At 32.8% G+C, this 19908-nt stretch overlaps 3 protein-coding genes across 5 annotated transcripts; 2 read left to right on the plus strand and 1 right to left on the minus strand.

Annotated features, from left to right (window-relative positions):
• The first annotated feature begins 1447 nt into the window (after nt 1–1447).
• LOC25496980 (receptor-like protein kinase HSL1) lies at nt 1448–6354 on the plus strand. Of its 3 annotated transcripts, none has more exons than XM_013597731.3 (3): nt 1448–2640; nt 2962–4545; nt 5670–6354. In XM_013597731.3, the coding sequence occupies exons 1-3, from the start codon at nt 1590–1592 to the stop codon at nt 6080–6082; spliced, it is 3048 nt and encodes a 1015-aa protein (XP_013453185.1). In that variant the 5' UTR covers nt 1448–1589; the 3' UTR covers nt 6083–6354. The 3 variants fall into 3 exon arrangements, with proteins under 3 accessions (XP_013453185.1, XP_013453186.1, XP_024642400.1); XM_013597732.3 differs by lacking the exon at nt 5670–6354 and adding an exon at nt 4744–5663; XM_024786632.2 differs by lacking the exon at nt 5670–6354 and adding an exon at nt 4747–5663.
• A 2216-nt stretch (nt 6355–8570) lies between these two features.
• LOC25496981 (receptor-like protein kinase 5) lies at nt 8571–12269 on the plus strand. The gene is made up of 2 exons (XM_013597733.3): nt 8571–11380; nt 11538–12269. The coding sequence occupies exons 1-2, from the start codon at nt 8746–8748 to the stop codon at nt 11939–11941; spliced, it is 3039 nt and encodes a 1012-aa protein (XP_013453187.1). The 5' UTR covers nt 8571–8745; the 3' UTR covers nt 11942–12269.
• Nucleotides 12270–12704: 435 nt separating this feature from the next.
• On the minus strand, nt 12705–17776 carry LOC25496982 (hexokinase-1). The gene is made up of 9 exons (XM_013597734.3): nt 17414–17776; nt 16413–16563; nt 16137–16319; nt 15319–15393; nt 14999–15154; nt 14522–14620; nt 14314–14444; nt 13677–13758; nt 12705–13465 (listed from the first exon to the last, which is right to left on the minus strand). The coding sequence occupies exons 1-9, from the start codon at nt 17677–17679 to the stop codon at nt 13118–13120; spliced, it is 1491 nt and encodes a 496-aa protein (XP_013453188.1). The 5' UTR covers nt 17680–17776; the 3' UTR covers nt 12705–13117.
• Nucleotides 17777–19908: the final 2132 nt, after the last annotated feature.

Here is a 19908-nt window from a genome sequence, read left to right on the forward strand (position 1 = left end):
ATGACACACGTTTAATATATGCGAACTCAAAGAACACTTATAAGAATCTATACCCTTTTCTTACTTTTCTTAATCTTTTACTACTACCGAGGGAAAAAGACTTTCCTAATTGGGAGTTTCATCGAAAAATAAAATAAGTTGATCAGATTGCATCAAATAATTTGTCTTTAATTGAAACTCATCAATTATTTGGATATTCTAAGGTAAAACTATTAAGTAACTTAAATATTTTTTAGCGTGAGAGAATGATGTCACACCAAAACTAAGAGAATATCTGCGTACTCAAAAAACATTTATATTTATCTCTATTATAAGACAGTAGTGGAGGACGAACCCGTAACATCGGAATCTAATGCATTCTTCTTACTACTATATCAAATTTCAAGAGTTACCTTATAATTATTCATGTTAATCATTATGATTTATGAAGATATACATGATTAAGAAAAAACTCCGCATAATAGGTTTGTTATCCATATCAACTCATTACTTTTAATTGATTATATACACACCAAAAAAAATATTAAGGGTGTGTTGCTAATGAGTTCTCCAAAAACATTATTTAAGGATTTCACATAAACCGATTAATCTTAAAAAAAGAATGAATTAGATACACAATTTTTCATAAAAAAAAACTTATTTTTTATATCATATATTTCTTTTTGGAAAATACTTGAGTGATTTTGTATTTTGGTGTATTTTAGATGAAATAGAATGATGATTAAAATAAATGATTTTGATGAAAGAGAATTATTCGTTAGAAGAGAGATAGAGACAAAATCGTTAAAATCATCGAACTCAAAATCATCGAATTGTTACCCATTTTTTTCTATTTCATATTTCTCCCATTTTTTTTTTTTATATTCTTAAAGCATAGCAAAATTTGACACGTACCATAAACCTGGTCAACTTGACCAAAGTATTCATTCATACTACAAAAGTTTTGATAGATTTTATACTTGTTCTTACCTGTTTTAGAGTGGTTTGATTGTTAGTTTGTTTTTTTTTTTTTCAAAAAAAGAAAATTCCTTTTTTGAAAAAAGAAGTGTTAAAATAAAACGACTGACACAAAAACATAAAATTCTATGTGTATGTTTAAATACTTTAAGCTTAAAACCAATTCCATTTATGAAATCAACATTATTTTCTAACCAAACCCTTTTAATATCATTAATATTCATACTTTGTTGATGTAAACTGTAATATTGAACAATATAAAATGAACAAGCTTTGTCACATTCCACCCAAAATTGGTCTTATTGACTTTACTAACAACCAAAATTGAATAGGAAATTGTCTGAGAAGCCAAACAATTCTCAACTTTTCTGCTTTTCAAAGTCAAACAAAGACATAAACGGATTCATTGCATTAACGTGTCACACAATTTCCCTAGAGTCTTATATTTGAATATTCATATATAACTTTGTTTTAACTTCAATTTATCCGTGCTTTAACAGATACAAGTAAGACATGAAATCTAGAAGAACTTTGTAGGCACTACAAAACACAACCATTTTCCTCCTATACCTCCCATTTTCAATGCACAAAACAATAAAAACCAGAAAGATAGAAAAACTATCAACACCAAAATGAAAATATCAACATTTTCATTTCACCATCTTCTTACATTTTTCCTCATAATTCTAAACCATGCAAAATCTCAATCTCAACAAAATCTTCATAACCAAGAACATGAAACCCTAATGAAAATAAAACAACATTTTCAAAATCCACCAAACCTTAATCATTGGACTTCATCAAACACCTCTTATTGTTCTTCTTGGCCAGAAATCACTTGCACAAATGGTTCTGTCACAGGTTTGACTTTGTTCAACTATAACATAAACCAAACCATACCATCTTTCATATGTGACCTTAAAAATCTCACACATGTTGATTTCAACAACAATTACATACCTGGGATGTTTCCAACAGATTTATACAATTGTTCAAAGTTAGAGTATCTTGATTTGTCAATGAACAATTTTGTTGGAAAAATTCCTGAAAATATTTTCACTTTGTCAAATTTGAATTATCTTAATCTTAGTTATACTAACTTCACTGATGATATTCCTTCAAGTATTGGAAAGTTAAAGAAACTGAGATTTCTTGCATTGCAAGTTTGTCTGTTTAATGGAACATTCCCGGATGAGATTGGAGATTTGGTGAATCTTGAAACGTTGGATTTGTCGAACAATTTGTTTAAGAGTTCTACGTTGCCGGTGAGCTGGACCAAGTTGAGTAAATTGAAGGTGTTTTATATGTATGTCTGCAATCTTTTTGGTGAAATGCCTGAATCAATGGGAGAAATGGTTTCTTTGGAGGATTTGGATATTTCCCAAAATGGGTTGACTGGGAAAATTCCTAGTGGTTTGTTCATGTTGAAGAATCTTAGAAGATTGTTGCTTGCAACGAACGATCTTTCTGGAGAGTTACCTGATGTGGTTGAAGCGTTAAACTTGACTAACATCGAGCTTACGCAGAATAATCTTACTGGAAAAATACCAGATGATTTTGGAAAGCTACAAAAGCTAACAGAGTTGTCTTTGTCGTTGAATAATTTTTCAGGAGAGATTCCGCAAAGCATAGGTCAACTTCCATCTCTGATAGATTTTAAGGTCTTTATGAATAACTTATCAGGTATATTTGAATTTTTGCACGAGTTTTGGTTTCTCCGGATTTTTTTCTATTTGTATTTGTTCGAACAGCAACTAGTAACAAAATATTAAATAAGAGAACGAAAGAGAAAGACAATGAACACATGATATTTGTTAACGCAGTTCGACCAATTGTGCCTACCCTATAGAGCTGCTATAGTTCCGTTTCTATTACTGTGATAGGAATTAGGGTTTCAGTGTTACAATATTATCCCTGAACCTTACCTTCTTCAGTGTCTTGTATATATGAGCCATACTTCAACAGTATTAATAATACTATTTTCGTCTAAAAAACATTTGTCAGGTACACTTCCTCCTGATTTTGGACTTCACTCAAAGCTAAGAAGTTTTCATGTTACAACAAACAGATTTGAGGGAAGATTGCCAGAGAATTTGTGCTATCATGGAGAGTTACAAAATTTAACTGCCTATGAAAATCATCTAAGTGGTGAGTTACCAGAATCACTTGGAAATTGTAGTAGCTTGTTGGAGATGAAAATTTACAAGAACGATTTTTACGGTAACATTCCTAGTGGACTCTGGAGATCTGAAAATCTGGGGTATTTTATGATAAGTCATAATAAGTTCAATGGTGAGCTTCCTCAAAATTTGTCATCAAGTATTTCACTTTTGGATATAAGTTATAATCAATTTTCTGGTGGAATTCCAATTGGAGTATCTTCTTGGACTAATGTGGTTGAGTTCATAGCAAGCAAGAATAATCTTAATGGAAGTATTCCACAAGAGATAACATCACTTCATAAGCTACAAACACTGTCGCTTGATCAGAATCAGCTAAAAGGGCCACTTCCATTTGATGTAATATCATGGAATTCATTACTGACACTAAATTTGAGCCAAAATCAACTAAGTGGAGAAATTCCAGCTTCAATCGGTTATTTACCTGATCTTAGTGTTCTTGATCTCTCAGACAATCAATTCTCCGGCGAAATACCTTCTATAGCTCCAAGAATCACAGTTCTCGATCTATCATCCAATCGTTTAACAGGAAGAGTTCCTAGTGCATTTGAAAATTCGGCATATGATAGAAGCTTTTTGAACAATTCTGGTTTATGTGCTGATACACCAAAATTGAACCTTACCTTGTGCAATTCTAATTCCAACACTCAAAGTGAAAGCAAAGATTCATCTTTATCTCCTGCTTTGATTGGAATTTTGGTGGTAGTTTCGATCTTAGTGGCTTCATTGATATCGTTTGTGATTATCAAACTTTACAGTAAAAGAAAACAAGGATCGGATAACTCATCATGGAAACTCACTTCATTTCAAAGACTAAATTTCACAGAATCAGACATAGTTTCTTCAATGACAGAAAATAATATTATAGGAAGTGGTGGATATGGTACAGTTTATAGAGTTTCTGTCGATGTATTAGGCTATGTAGCTGTGAAAAAGATTTGGGAAAACAAAAAACTAGACCAAAATCTTGAGAAATCATTTCACACTGAGGTTAAAATATTGAGCAGCATTCGACATAGAAACATTGTGAAATTGTTATGTTGTATCTCTAATGATGATACAATGCTACTTGTTTACGAGTATGTCGAAAACCGAAGTCTTGATGGATGGCTGCAGAAGAAGAAAACTGTTAAGTCTTCAACTTTGTTGTCGAGGTCAGTTCATCATGTTGTTCTTGACTGGCCAAAGAGATTGCAAATAGCTGTCGGTGTAGCTCAAGGTTTGAGCTATATGCATCATGAATGTTCACCGCCGGTTGTTCATAGAGATGTGAAGACAAGTAACATTCTTTTGGATGCTCAGTTTAATGCAAAAGTTGCTGATTTTGGTTTGGCTAGGATGTTGATCAGTCCCGGGGAAGTTGCTACTATGTCAGCTGTGATCGGTTCTTTCGGCTATATGGCTCCAGGTGAAATTAATAACATGCCGATTTTTTGTTTTTCTTGCTTACAAATATGCTTCGTCGTTAACATTTTTCTCATGGTTGTGTATATTTTGGATTTAATTCGTATACATATATATATATTTTACCATGTCAATCAATTATGCAAAAAGGTTATACACATACATTCCATTTACTATCATACGCCAAAATGCATATATATAGCAGGCCGCCACTCAAGAAACCAGAAACCTTCCTGCGCCTGTACAACAGATACACAGCAGCAGGAACCAGAAAATTTGCTGCAATCTGCAGGCCGAAAAATCCCCCAGCCGATCCTCAATCTCTCGAATCCCTCTCCATACAATAACATGGATCCCAAAACCATTCGTAAAAAAGGCAATTACGCATATTTGATCTACTCAGACTCCATTTTCAAGATAACACCTTAATCTCCTCCACCGGTCCAAAATATCGGGAATGCTTATTTTCAAAGATAAGGGAAGTTCTCGTTTTCCAAAGAATCCATGTCAATCAATCTTGACTGTCGATCATTAAAACATTTGACTTTAAATCATAACAACTTTTAAAGTGATTTGATTCATCTGATTGGCTGTGATTTGTTGAGAGTATACAACTTTTTACACTGAAAGTGTATGCATATTAATCTAATCCATTTATTTTCTCAATATAAATTAAACAAATTTTGGCTTTGATCCTGTTTAACATGAAGCAATTATTGTTAGTCCTTGTAAAAAAAAATTCTTAGTGAAATCTGAAATCATTATCTTTTGCATGTTCTCTATCATTTACGGTATGTCTAAATTGACTTATTTGAATTTATCTACTAGCACAAGCACTCGTGAAACTGTTTAAGAGATCTTATGAAAATAGCTTTGGACATGTCTGTTAGCTGTTTTCAGCTTATTTTCACAAACTTTTCAGGATAGTTTATGAAAACAGCTTATAAATTATATGGATCAGTTTAACTTTATTTGATCTTTTGTTATAAAAATAGATTATACATAAACACTTATATTATAATCACTTATGTGATAAGTACTAAATTTGAATTTAACCCTTTTCTTTTGTTACTTTTCTCATCGGCATAAGCTTACCTTGACTGTGTTTTTGACATGGTTGAATTGCAGAATATATTCAAACAACTAAAGTTAGTGAAAAGATTGATGTATACAGCTTTGGTGTAATCCTATTGGAACTGACAACCGGTAAAGAAGCTAATTATGGCGACGAGCATTCATCTCTCGCAGAGTGGTCTTGGCGCCATATTCAAGCCGGAAGCAATATAGAAGAGTTGCTTGACAAAGAAGTAATGGAACCAAGTCACTTGAATGGAATGTGCAAAGTTTTCAAACTTGGTGTGATGTGTACTTCAACACTTCCATCTAGTAGACCTTCCATGAAGGAGGTGTTAGAAGTATTGCTCAATTGTGGAGAATTGTTTGGTTATGCAGAAAGGAATATTGGACTTATTAATGATGGTGTTCCACTTCTTAGAAATTCAAAAAGAGAGAGTAAGTTGGATATTGATGATGATAGCTAGCTTGATTAACTTGCAACTCAAGTAACTAGATTAATATTAGATTTTTGCTAGGTACAAACCCTATTTTCTTGGTTACACCCCTCAAACACAAAATATTTAATTATTATACATAAAATACCCCTAGGTTCATATTTGATTTTTAAATCACATTTCATATCTTCCATTAACACTTCATTATATTATTATTAATTATATGTAAGTGATCATCACATACACAAATTCTGAATTTTTAAATGTTACATGGGTCTAGTCCCTTTTAAGTTTATTAGCAATATTTTGTTAATAATTTTATTTAATTTTTTTTTGAACATTTTTAATATGTAAATATTTTAGTAGTTTATTGTTTGTGAGCCATCACACAAATAGAAAAAAAAAGGTATTTATTTTGAAATATGATTATTGATGAGTGCACAATCAGAGGTTAAGCACAAATATGGCAGAACTAGACCAAGCAAACATTTTTTTGTTTCAGTCATATAACGTGTCTATAAAGGAAAACAAACTTTTGGGTGAGGCATAAACCAAAGGACTTTAGCACCTTAAGGTAGGTCTGTTACCTAATCTTACTTAATGTTCTCATCATCTTAAAATTGTTATTTGCAAAAATTACATCGTTCATTTAGTTTCTAAGTATTATATTCACACTTTCTATAGCCAACAAAGCTCTCTATGTATTGTTGTAGTATAAATAAATTTATCAATCAAGTGATAATATTTCATATTTTTCCATTTCTACTAGTTTTTGACAAATAATTTGAGGTAGTTAAATCTATTTTACACCTATCTACCTTGAATTTGAACTATGATTTGTCCAATCTTAAATCGACAATTAAGATTTATTACATCTTAAACTTTGGAAACTACTTACAACAATAATCCCATTATATTCCAACATTATGATTTATATTTTATGATGTATGTCTCTATCATATGATGACCATCAAACCTATTTTAAATGTATGATGCTCACATCAATTACATTATAAGAAAAGCCACATGAAAATAGACAAAAGCCGGATGCTGCTTCCTAGAAGGTATATCATATTACCATCTTCTCCTTCTCCTTATCTCTATGGGCACATTAATATAGCACATATATATTGACCATATAAAGTATACGTAGAAACAATGAAGAAAGTGACAAAAAGAATTGCAATTTGTCATTTGATGGGGTATCTATCTAGAAGCCTACCTTATAATATGGCAATAATTTCATTTAAACATGCGGTCACAATGCTTCACTGTCTCTATGTTTAGTCATCCCACGTGGATTGAAGTCAAAGTTTTGGGCTAGTGGAATTATAAAGTAATGTAGAATAATCATATTGTTAGTAGTTAACAATAAAGTAATATAGTGGATCCGTCAAAAAAATGTAATTTAGTGGATACACCTTACTTAGCAACTTCACCTAATAAGTCTCCAAACTTGAATTAAGAGTAAAGATATATAGTATCACCAGGTTGGAAGCCATAAGATGAAGGTTGGACTTGGTGGTATAAATTTGATGGACCTTTCAGCATCTTAATGTCTTTATTTAGGTCACAATCTTACGTTATAAAATTTGACTTTTAATTTAACCATCCATAATTCTAAGTTGGGGCCTTATCATCAATATTATTAATTTAAGAATAAAATAAAAAAACATTGTTATAAAAAAAAACTAATATTGAAGAGTAGTTTAGTGTCAAAAAATAATAATAAAGAGTAGTTATTTATTTGGATACATTCCTTTTGGCAATATATCTTTTTGGCAATATATATTGAAGAGTAGTTTAGTGTCAAAAATTAATTGATTGAACTCAAATGATTAATAAATTTCACCGATTATAAATTATTTAGAAGAATCTGAATTCGATTTTTAAGTAAAATAATTTTTTTATCAAACTTTAATCACTTTTTGACCAAACTCCGGATTATTCAAAACCCTTTCCTATAAAATTCGGAGGATTAAATAAAAAAACTAGATCATGTAAATAAATTGGAACTCCAATTTTGAAAGCAAGCTATGAAGTTGAAACCAATCATTTGTTTAATGTTCAACACATATTCAACGAGTAAAAACTGGTAGCTGAAAAGAAGAGATAAGAGTGCTTTTTTCAATAATGGACCTCTTTTATATTAATACTCATTAAGTAAATGACATAATTGTTTATGAAATTCCTTAAGGTATTTTATTGTACTAGATTAGATTAATCCTTTTTAATTATATACTTTTTTGGTCTTAAGTAGGCCTTTTAACTCTTATTATGTGCATGGAGTTGAATGACTAATTGACTATAATAAAATAATTTAGTGTGTGTTTGATTTTGCAATGTTTATATTTATGTGTGTTTATATACATATGCGTACATAGATACATAAAATCAATTCTACTAAAAAAATATTTAAATTTATTAAAATCAATTCTACCATTCAAAAAACAATTATGGAGTCAATAATTTCTAATGAAAAACATTCAAACATATATGAATCAATTTTGATGCGTCCAGAAGTAGATTCAAATACACACACTTAAAAGCGGTGGAGAACAATTTTTTCTATCCACAATAATTTGAAACTTTGAAGACTTTTTGACTTCTTTAGTAAGAGATTCTTTTCACATGGATTTATTATCACCTCATCAATGAATCTCAAATTGTGTGTGTGAACCAAAGCCTTCCAAATGACAAAATCTACACCACCATGTATCAAAATGAAAATCTTCATTCTTGTCTCTTTTCTCATTTTCACCTATGCAAATTCTCAACAATCTCACTTATACAATCAAGAACATGAAATCCTATTAAAAATAAAAAACCATTTTCAAAATCCATCATTTCTTAGTCATTGGACAATATCCAACACTTCATTACATTGTTCATGGCCAGAAATCCATTGCACAAAGAATTCAGTCACTTCACTTTTAATGATGAACAAAGACATTACACAAACATTACCACCTTTCCTATGTGAACTCAAAAACCTCACTCACATTGATTTTCAATACAATTATATTCCAAATGAGTTTCCAACATCCTTGTACAATTGTTCCATGCTTGAATATCTTGACCTTTCACAGAACTTCTTTGTCGGTAACATACCGAATGATATCGATCGGTTGGCCAGTCTGCAGTTTCTTAGCCTTGGAGCAAACAACTTTTCAGGTGATATTCCAATGAGTATTGGTAAGTTGAAGAATTTAAAAAGTCTTCAAATTTATCAATGTCTTGTTAATGGTACTATTGCTGATGAAATTGGTGATTTGGTCAATCTTGAAACTTTGTTATTGTTCTCAAATCATATGTTACCTAGGACAAAGTTGCCATCTAGTTTTACTAAGTTGAAGAATTTAAGGAAATTTCATATGTATGACTCCAACTTGTTTGGTGAGATTCCTGAAACAATTGGTGAAATGATGTCTTTGGAGGATTTGGATTTGTCAGGAAATTTTTTGAGTGGAAAGATTCCAAATGGTTTGTTTAGTTTGAAAAATTTGAGCATAGTTTATCTTTACCAGAATAATCTTTCTGGAGAGATACCTGATGTGGTTGAAGCGTTTGAGTTAACAAGCGTGGATCTTTCGATGAATAATCTTACTGGTAAAATACCAGATGATTTTGGAAAACTCGAAAAGCTAAACGTCTTGAGTTTGTTTGAGAATCAATTATCTGGAGAGGTACCGGAACGCATCGGTCATTTTTCGGCTCTGACTGATTTTATTGTTTTTCAGAACAATTTATCAGGTAATCTTCCTCAAGATTTTGGTAGGTACTCTAAACTCGAAACTTTTCAGATTTCATCTAATAGTTTCAATGGAAGGTTACCAGAAAATTTGTGCTATCATGGAAGGTTAGTTGGTTTAATGGTTTTTGACAATAATCTGAGTGGTGAGTTGCCAAAATCTTTAGGTAGTTGTAGCAGTTTACAGTATCTGAGAGTTGAGAACAATGAGTTTTCTGGTAACATTCCTAATGGTTTATGGACATCTACGAATTTGTCGCAACTTATGTTAAGTGAGAACAAATTCACCGGTGAGCTTCCCGAAAGATTGTCTCAGAATCTTTCAACACTAGCCATAAGTTATAATCGGTTTTCTGGTAGAATTCCAAATGGAGTTTCTTCTTGGAAGAATGTAGTGAAGTTCAATGCTAGTAACAACTTTTTCAATGGAAGTATTCCATTAGAGTTAACATCTCTTCCTCGGTTAGAAACTCTTCTACTCGATCAGAACCAGCTCACCGGTCAAATTCCATCGGATATAACATCATGGAAGTCTCTAGTAACATTAAACTTGAGCCACAATCAACTATCTGGAGAAATACCTGATGCAATTTGTCGGTTACGTTCACTTAGTATGTTAGACTTATCAGAAAACCAGATCTCAGGCCGAATTCCGCCTCAACTAGCACCTATGAGACTCACAAATCTCAATCTCTCTTCCAATTATTTGACTGGGAGGATTCCGAGTGACCTCGAAAGCCTTGTGTATGACAGAAGCTTTCTGGGAAATTCTGGTCTATGTGCTGATACATTAGTACTAAACCTTACCTTGTGCAATTCTGGAACTAGAAGCAGAAGAAGTGATTCATCTATGTCTAAGGCTATGATCATAATCCTTGTTATAGTAGCTTCTTTAACGGTTTTCTTGGCGGTGTTCTTGTCGATCAGCTTTTACAAAAAAAGAAAGCAATTAATGAGAAGGACATGGAAGCTAACTTCCTTTCAGAGGCTGAGTTTTACAAAATCAAACATTGTGACGTCGTTGTCAGACAATAATATCATTGGAAGCGGTGGATTTGGTTCCGTGTACCGTGTTGCTGTTGAAGATTTAGGCTATGTTGCAGTGAAGAAGATTAGGGGAAGTAGCAAAAAGTTAGACCAGAAGCTTGTGGATTCATTTCTTGCAGAAGTTGAAATACTGAGCAATATTCGGCATAGCAACATTGTGAAGTTGATGTGTTGTATCTCAAGTGATGATTCTCTACTACTTGTATACGAGTATCATGAAAATCAAAGCCTTGATAGGTGGCTGCACAAGAAAAGTAAGATACCGGTTGTGTCAGGGACGGTCCATCATAACATCCTTGATTGGCCAAAGAGACTGCATATAGCCATTGGAGCTGCACAAGGTTTGTGCTACATGCATAATGACTGCTCACCGCCTATTGTTCATCGAGATGTGAAGACAAGTAACATTCTTTTGGATTCTAAATTCAATGCAAAAGTTGCTGATTTCGGTCTTGCCAGAATATTGATCAAGCCAGAAGAACTTGCTACCATGTCAGCTGTTGCTGGAACATTCGGCTATATTGCTCCAGGTGAAAAAATGTCTCATAATATCTTTAATAGTATCTATGATAATATATTAGAGTATCTTAACTTATTTCCTATGATCATTAGATATTAGATATTTTCTAAAATCTCAACATTTGACATCAATGTAATCTCCATGTTAATTGCATGCGTGAATTGCAGAATATGCTCAAACAATACGAGTCAACGAGAAGATAGATGTCTACAGCTTTGGTGTAGTCCTATTGGAACTGACAACTGGAAAAGAAGCAAATCATGGAGACGAATTCTCGTCTCTTGCAGAATGGGCGTGGCGCCACATTCAGATAGGAACCGATATAGAAGAACTTCTAGACGATGATGCTATGGAACCTAGTAACGTGGAAGAAATGTGCAGCATCTTCAAACTTGGAGTTATGTGCACTTCAACACTGCCAGCTAGTAGACCATCAATGAAGGAAGTCGTGAAGATATTGAGAAACTGCAAGGATCCACTCGCCAATGTGGAGAAGATTGTTGATATCTATGATGCTGCTCCACTTCTTAAGAATTTGAAATGGGAAAAGCAGGTTGAATACTCAGTATGATAGCTATGCAGTCAAAATTAAGTTCCTCTAAAATTAGAGTGTACTTTGGAAGAATAAGTGCTATGATATCATTAACCTTTGAAAATGTGATAAAACAAATGCACATTTGTAACAAAATAGGAAACTGAGTTTTGGACTAACTGTTATAGTTCCTAACTTCATCTTTTAAAGTGCACAATTCACTTTAAACTTCAAAGGAGATGAATCCAAAGTTTTGTGTAAATGGTTGCTATGTTTAGATTTCAGTTGTCTACATGTTTGGAACAAATTCAACTATATATATATCCATTGTCATCGATAAACATAATTGGCCTTCGATTCGAGAGAATAGACAAGAATACATTTTGATATACACATCTTTGTCATGAATCACTTCAGGACCGTTCTAGGTTGGAAACTCAAAAGTTGGAACCAAACCACATTGTTAGAGAAGACAATATCTCGTGCTAAAGCAACCCCGAATTGAGTAGTTCGAAAACGAGGTGAAGACAGACTTTCTGAAACACTATTTAGGTTGTAGAATCACAGAAAAAGATTACATAAAATGCAAGCTATGAGTGTATGATAGTGGACATGAAATTGAGAATGAGCATTGAGCAGGCGTCGTAATCCAACCCAAGGATTGATAAGCCGGAAGTAACACCACAAGGATCAACATGCCTGATAAGTTCAAAGTGAATTTCTCAAGTCTCACTAAACTGCAGAGAGCACAAAAATAAACCAGGATAGTAAATATTACAAAAAAGGTTGCCAATTAGGAATGTGTATCATAATAATCAAAAGGAACTCTTCATTGATAACTTGAAAGTTATGCGTTAAAATCTTTCACCTTTGCCAATAAGTTAATCCTAATTTATTCTTGTAAACATGTTACATTTGGCAAAACATCACTATTCAAAAGTTTACATCTCCCATATTATTCTTAAAAGGGGGAGAGACAAACACTATGTAACCAAAACAACGCCCTGGCAATTATCCAAGAAGCAGTGAGGTTGCAGCAAGAATGCATATCTCCATCGATATGCTCAACGTGAACTTCGGCCACACTCCAGTTGAAACCTCTGAAGGGGCGGTAACTAAGGCTTTGCCATTTCAATCGGTTGATCTACTCGGTATGAAGAAAATCGAAACTACTATTACACCTGTTTACTTTTGGCAATGGTGTTAATAACATCATCAGGACTCTTCCACTCCCAAATATTGGGACTGAGAAGCTGCAAGGAGGGCTGCTCCAATTCCAGAGCCGTCGTTGGAATGTTCGATTCCGATTGTCCCGGATGCTTCATCTCCCAACAACTCCCTTAGTGTACTCTCCATGCATGTTCTGAATTTCGCGTAGTGTTCAAATAATCCTCCATCCAATGCTATCACTGATTTTTGTTTATCCCCGTCCTTTACCGTATCTCTTCCCAATTTCCTTAGGATGCCAAATATAGCAGCAGCAGCAAGGCGGGCCCCACGAACAGAAACAATATCGCAGAGTTCCACAGCAATCTTCCTCACTTTTAAGGGTGTGTTATCAATCTAAAGAAAAGATGGAAAGCAGTGAGAAAACCAAACCACTTCCTTTGGATAGGAGAAATACAGTTAACTTGTGATGGAAGATTATAAACAATGGATTCACCAAAATTTACGGCCTTTTATATCTAATTAAAAAAAAATCAATTGCAAGATTATATAAATGTAGCCAACAAGTATATTTGTATTTTCCGCATGTTCAAAGAAGCGGCCATACCTCCAATATATCCTTCAATTTTTTTCCAACCACCTTTAGATCTGAAGATGAGTCGTGATGCATAGCCGACATGTCAGGCGTCCTATCAATCCCATAAAAAAAAGATGTGAAAATTCTATAAAAAGAAAGTTAAAAAAAAAAAAAAAAAAAAGAACAAGAATGATGGCTTACAATGCAGACATGTACACCTCAAATTAGTTTGTTTTAATATTGATATAGTGTTTAATTTAGTATCAAACAGGTTCTTACCCTATACATTAAATCATTGGAGACCCCCGACATGGATGTCACGTGTAAGAATGCTTATGCTATAAGAACCGGTTCTAAAATCTTAAGGGGTCAGATTCTGAGACTGGTTTTAAGTTCTAAACACTAAAAGTATGTGAAGAATCCACAACGAGTTCTACCATCGAAGATGATCTAAATACGATAAATTAGGAGGCAATGAAAATGAGGAGTGAAAACCATTTGTTTGCTTGCTTTGTAAGAAAATACAAATGAAGAAACGAAAAAGGCAAGACCACCATTCTCATTCCACTGTTCACAAAAAAAAATTCATCCAAATTTTGAATGAAAATGTGATGTAAATAATTCGAACAGAATCTAAAGTGTTAGGTTGGATAGATCATCATCATACCTAAGTATGAAAGGAATTCTCAACTTGGGAGGAACAGTATCCCCGAAAATTTCAGCTTCTTCAGCCATCTTCAATAGTACTCTCCTTACAATGTCACCCAAATACATACCAGAAATTATCTTCTCAAAAATCTGCAAATAACAGTGGAAGAGTATTATAGACACGCAATAAGCTCGCCGTGTTTAAAGCAACTATAGATAACCATTACCTGTTCTCCAGGGTTTAAGCTTGCCGCATCTAGAGCTTGATCGTATTCTGTTAGAGGAAGATGCGAGGAACGGAAATTACCCCATTCCATGTTTATAACCTATAGAAGTAATAATATTCAGCGTGCTTTGACAAACAACTAAAATGAGTAAATATCCAATTTGGTCCTTGAAAATGTAATACAGCATAGCCCTTCACATCATCAATATTTCGAAATGATCCCTGAAATTGCAAAATCTTAATCATATTCATCCCTTCGTTAACAGATCCAAACAGAGAGATGAACTTGATTAATAGTTTACAATTTCAGGAACCACTTTGAAATATTGATAATGTGAAGGACTAGGTTGATACGGTTCTACAATTTTCGAGACCAACGTGGATATTTACTCAACTAAAAATTACACGCCTCTTTGAATCATGGTGAACACAGTTCTATCACACAAGCAAATGTCATAAATATTCATATGCTATGTACCATCTTTCCTGATTTCGGTACAACACCGTGCCACTTTGGAATTGCATTAACATGCTCTAAATATGCTGCATTTGTTCCGGTACCAAGAATTACACCGGCAATGACATCCTGATTGCTGAATCTGGCTTTAGCTACTGTTCCAACGGTGTCGTTAATCTACATTCCATCATCGAGTTAGGTTTTTATTCCAGTTTTAAGTTGCTAAGGATCCAAGAAACATTTTAAAAAAAAAAATTGAAACTTTGAATATCATTAATCAAAATCCTAAGTAATCGGTGAAAAGGTAAAGGAATTGTGAAAAGAAGGTAAGCAAGACTGACGAGAGCTGTCACGCGCATATGCAGGCCAACTTTTTCCAAGGACTTGGTTAATTCACCAACTATATCTTCTCCGACCTACAGAAAAACCACACATAATCACAATGATGTAACTGTTAGAATACCACATTTAAAAATAAATAAAAAAATCTAGACATGTATTAATGTAGGTAATAGTAACTTCAATAATCATATCCTTAACAGCTACTCCCTCCGTCCCATTTTAACTGAGCCATTTGCTCATTTCGCACTTATTAAGAAAAATATATTAGTGAAGGAGAGAGAAAAATGGTTTTGAGTGTGTTTGTTAAGTATTGGTCCATTCTTCTTTATCATAAATGTAAAGTAGAATATATTGAATTGGGAGTTGTAAAAGTAGTATTAATTAGAGTTATAATTGGAAAAAAGTAATTAATATTGTTTTGGAAAGTGAAATGGGTCAATTTTTCTGGGACAATATTTTTTTAAAAATGGCTCAGTTATTACGGGACGGAGGGAGTAGGTATCTATGTAATCGTACTCTGATCGATTACCCTCATTTTAGTTATTCGATATTGAACATGTATCTTGTATTGACTATTTTTAACAAACTAATAAAACATAAATGCTATAATAATACTAACATAAATGGTAAAACATTGATTCAAAGTATGATATATAACTCAAGTGAAAAAAAAAATCCAAACATCATCCAAATCCTATTCGCAACAAATGAAGAGAGTTCTCTCTTCGAAAAGAGTTTATGTGGTAGAAATGACATCAAGAAAGAACGCCAATACAAATAAAATTTAATATAGAAGAATCATGGTTACAAGAATTACCACATCCTCAATATTGAAACCTTTACTCCACTTTATTAGAGTCCCGGATGCAATTGATGTTTGCCTCACCGGAAATGAGAACGTAAAACCCAATTCCCTTTTTCTTCCAGGTAGAGGACGAAACTCTTCAGGCTCAGAACTAACAAACTTTGCAAGAGATGTCGCTATAAAATCAAATAATTCCTGTAGTAATGAAATAATAAACATGTTTTAGGGTATATAGTATTAACTAAGAAGAATCAATGGTTTGATAGATTTTTCTTATTACAGACTTACATGTGAAGAACCAGTCATCAAATGAGGAGGAATTGAAACTTCTTCGGTTTCTACTTTGACAACACCTTTCTCTTTTCCACCTAATTGGATACGAAGGGCACGGAAGTTTGTGCCACCAAGGTCTAATGCATAAAAGAGTCCTTTCTCATCCCTATAAATAATGCCACGAAGTTAAACAAAATAGTCAAAAAGGATGAATAATGACAAGTTCAGATGAATAAGGAAAACAAAGATTCACATATAGCTATTGATCATTATAAAAGTCAACTACAAAAAGCTTGATTCTCAAGTATTGAGCAGAAATTCATGAACTCTTTAACAAGGTAATTCAACAAACATCCCAAAATTAAAAACAAAAACAAAAAGCTTCATTCTCAAGTATTGAACAAGGTCATTGAAATTGAACAAACATCCAAAAGAAAAACAATAAACACAACATAAATTCAAGAACACTTTAACAACAACATATTTCAACAAACATCGAAAAACTAAAACAAACAAAAAAAACAAAAAACGCATAAAAATGAGTGAAGAACAACTACAAAACACAAGACACAAATGCACATAATCTAGCCATAAAAAGGGCAACCATGTGCACTAAAGCTCCAACATAAGCAGGGTCCGGGAAGGGGTGCCACCGAATTGTACGCAAGAGGACGTTTCTAGGACTTGAACCTGTGACTTTTCAGTCAAATGACAACAACTTTACCGGTTGCGCCAAGGTTACCCCTCTCACATAATCAAGCAATGATGATCAAAATTACAAAAGTCAACTACAATAGAAAATCACCAAGTATTGTTGATTCTCAAGTATTTAACAAAAGTTCATGACCTCCTCAATAACAAAGCAATTGAACAAATAAATAAAATCCAAAAACAAAGACATAAAATGAACAAAAAAACACAAGCAAAGACATAAACATGCAAACACAAAAACATAAACATAAATATAGAAAATCGAACGAATTTGAAACTTAGGGAGCAAAAGCAAAGAGAAGAACCCAGATGGAAGATTATCAACAAAGGAGATCAACATCTTGAGCATACTTCCACCTTCATTCTCCAAACCATTATGCATTTCAACAACCATAGCTTCAGCAACACTCTTCAACTTCTCAATTGATGTCTCACACTCTTCACCAAACACCTTCAATATCTCCTCAACCTTTTCCCACTTTTCACACCCCCCTTTACTTCTTTGCTGCCCTACCACCACCGCCGCCGCCGCAGCCGCCACCACCGCCACCGTAGCTACTATCTTGGCCATTACTGAGTCAAATGATGAAAAGATAGAAATTTTTGAGTCAGTGAAGGAAGATGGAAAATGGGTTGGAATCAGAAATGAAGATTGGTTTGAAAAAGTACACAGATTCTTCGGATTTGTGTGTGAATTGTGACGTTTGGTCTGAATAAGACAAAAAAACAGCACGTGGGAAAACACAGTCAAAATTAGCACAAAAATAATTGTAATAATGTTTGAGATATTAATTTTTAGTAAATATTGTTAATTAACAACTAATGTAAAAATTAGTTTAATTTTAATTTTTTAAGGAATTAATAATTGACACTGAGATTAAAAAAATTGAATACTAATTAATGAATAAATTTATATTTAAATTTGAATAGCAATGAATTTAAAATTTATTGAAAATGTGATACAAGTTAATTTTTTAAATGTTATTGTTAACTATGATTTTAAAACATTATGTCAAAAAAAGTATGATTTTAAACATAGTTTCTGAAACGGAAAAATTGAAAATGCATATAAAATATATTTGTCCCAAAAAAAACTATGATTTCAAACATAATATTGTTTTGTCGTAATATATTTGCAAACACTTTTTTTGAATAATATTTGAAAACACTCAGTAGCAATAAATCCCTTATGTTTGGTGTAACTTTTCTGTTTTTGTACAACATTTTTCCATGTATTATTTCTCATAAGTTCACAACCTTTATTATATTTGACCCAATCAAGACTTATAATACCTTGTTGGGAAACTTACTTAGAGGAGCATGTTTGAGATTAACGCGAAAAAGAGGCTTGGCCAACGTTTAAGATGTGTAAACTTATGTTTAGTATCATGGTGAATATAGCAGAATCACAAAGATCAACCATAATTTTATAGAAGTTCTATTTCGGTATCACGGTAAATGTGACAGAATCACAATAATCCGTTGTGATTTTACAGAAATTACAAAGTGTAACCTTTGAAAAATCAAGGTGAGTTGTCGTGATTATGTCATACTCACCACAATAGCAAACATACACTAAAACAGGTCAAAGACGGATGAAATAAAAAGGAGATAGAGGTGAAGAATTTGAGAGCTGTTCTCATTTCAATAGAAAAGAGAAAACAAATATACCAATGTATCAGAAAACTATTAACATGTTAGAATTAGTATTTGTTGATTGTGAAATTCATCAAATAAACATTTTTTTAACTTTCTTTTCTTAGAGGGCTACTGTTAAGAAATGTTAATTTTATATAGGTACAGTCAGGTTGTGATTTGAAATGAAATGCAACCAAATCATATGATATTAGGGACCACCTGATAATATTTCAAATCATCAATATTTTAGTACATCAATCAAGTATAAATGCATACATTTTTTCAATTTGATAGTGACACATATCTTCTTTGCCGAGGGAACCTTAACATCTTGTAAAATGATACATAGAATTAGGAACACCCATAAGATTTAGCGTGTCCCTATAGTGTCCCTATATCAGACACGTGTTGTGTCCCACGACACGATACCGACACATATTATTACACTGAATTATATAATTTTTTAAAATTGTTAGTAGTATCGATATGTTAGTGTCAATATCATATCCGATGTCCGAATCCGTGTCCGTGCTTCATAGCATCAAATCAATATTTTAATTACATCAAACATAAATAGATACTATTTTTTTGGCAAAAAAAAATAGATACTATTTTTCAAGAGGACAATGACACATCTTAATATTATGAAGACAACTGCACCACCATACAACCACTACAGATAATCTATTCTCATCAATTTATTCATTCATTTTCATTCATTCATTCAAATCTTTGTATAGTAAAGATATAACTATCATATGATTGCACTTTATAAAAGCATTTTTGTTCTTTTTCTGTAATATATTGTTTTGGTAAATACACTTTATAAAATGCTTTATTCAAGATAAGACATTACTGTTGTTAGTGAGTGTTTTATATTGTCATCATTTATTGTGATTCCAACCTAATATTGGGAGCTAGTCAAGTCCACAGTGAATATTTCATTATGTGGGGTGTCTTATGCTAGTTGAATGATGACAAAAGCATGAACATCACAACAATACAAGTTTTTAAGTTATAATTTAGTCTCTGTTTGGATTGAGTAAGCGCTTAGAGCATAAGCACTTATGGTATAAGTGCGGTTATATAAGCTATTTCTATAACAAAAGATAAAGTTAAAATGTTTTCATTAAAGCTATAAGCGTTTTCATAAGCTATCATA

The sequence above is a fragment of the Medicago truncatula genome, chromosome 6, assembly GCF_003473485.1.
Source record: "Medicago truncatula cultivar Jemalong A17 chromosome 6, MtrunA17r5.0-ANR, whole genome shotgun sequence".
In the NCBI taxonomy this organism is placed as follows: domain Eukaryota; kingdom Viridiplantae; phylum Streptophyta; class Magnoliopsida; order Fabales; family Fabaceae; genus Medicago; species Medicago truncatula.

Coding starts and splice junctions, on each gene's coding strand:
- LOC25496980 (XM_013597731.3), top strand. CDS start 1,590: ATGAAAATATCAACATTTTCATTTCACCATCTTCTTACATTTTTCCTC. Junction 2,641..2,961: donor CTTTATGAATAACTTATCAG/GTATATTTGAAT, acceptor AACATTTGTCAG/GTACACTTCCTCCTGATTTT. Junction 4,546..5,669: donor TTTCGGCTATATGGCTCCAG/GTGAAATTAATA, acceptor GTTGAATTGCAG/AATATATTCAAACAACTAAA.
- LOC25496981 (XM_013597733.3), top strand. CDS start 8,746: ATGACAAAATCTACACCACCATGTATCAAAATGAAAATCTTCATTCTT. Junction 11,381..11,537: donor ATTCGGCTATATTGCTCCAG/GTGAAAAAATGT, acceptor CGTGAATTGCAG/AATATGCTCAAACAATACGA.
- LOC25496982 (XM_013597734.3), bottom strand. CDS start 17,679: ATGGCCAAGATAGTAGCTACGGTGGCGGTGGTGGCGGCTGCGGCGGCG. Junction 14,445..14,521: donor GCTTAAACCCTGGAGAACAG/GTAATGGTTATC, acceptor TGTTATTTGCAG/ATTTTTGAGAAGATAATTTC. Junction 13,466..13,676: donor AATTGAAGGATATATTGGAG/GTATGGCCGCTT, acceptor TCTTTTCTTTAG/ATTGATAACACACCCTTAAA.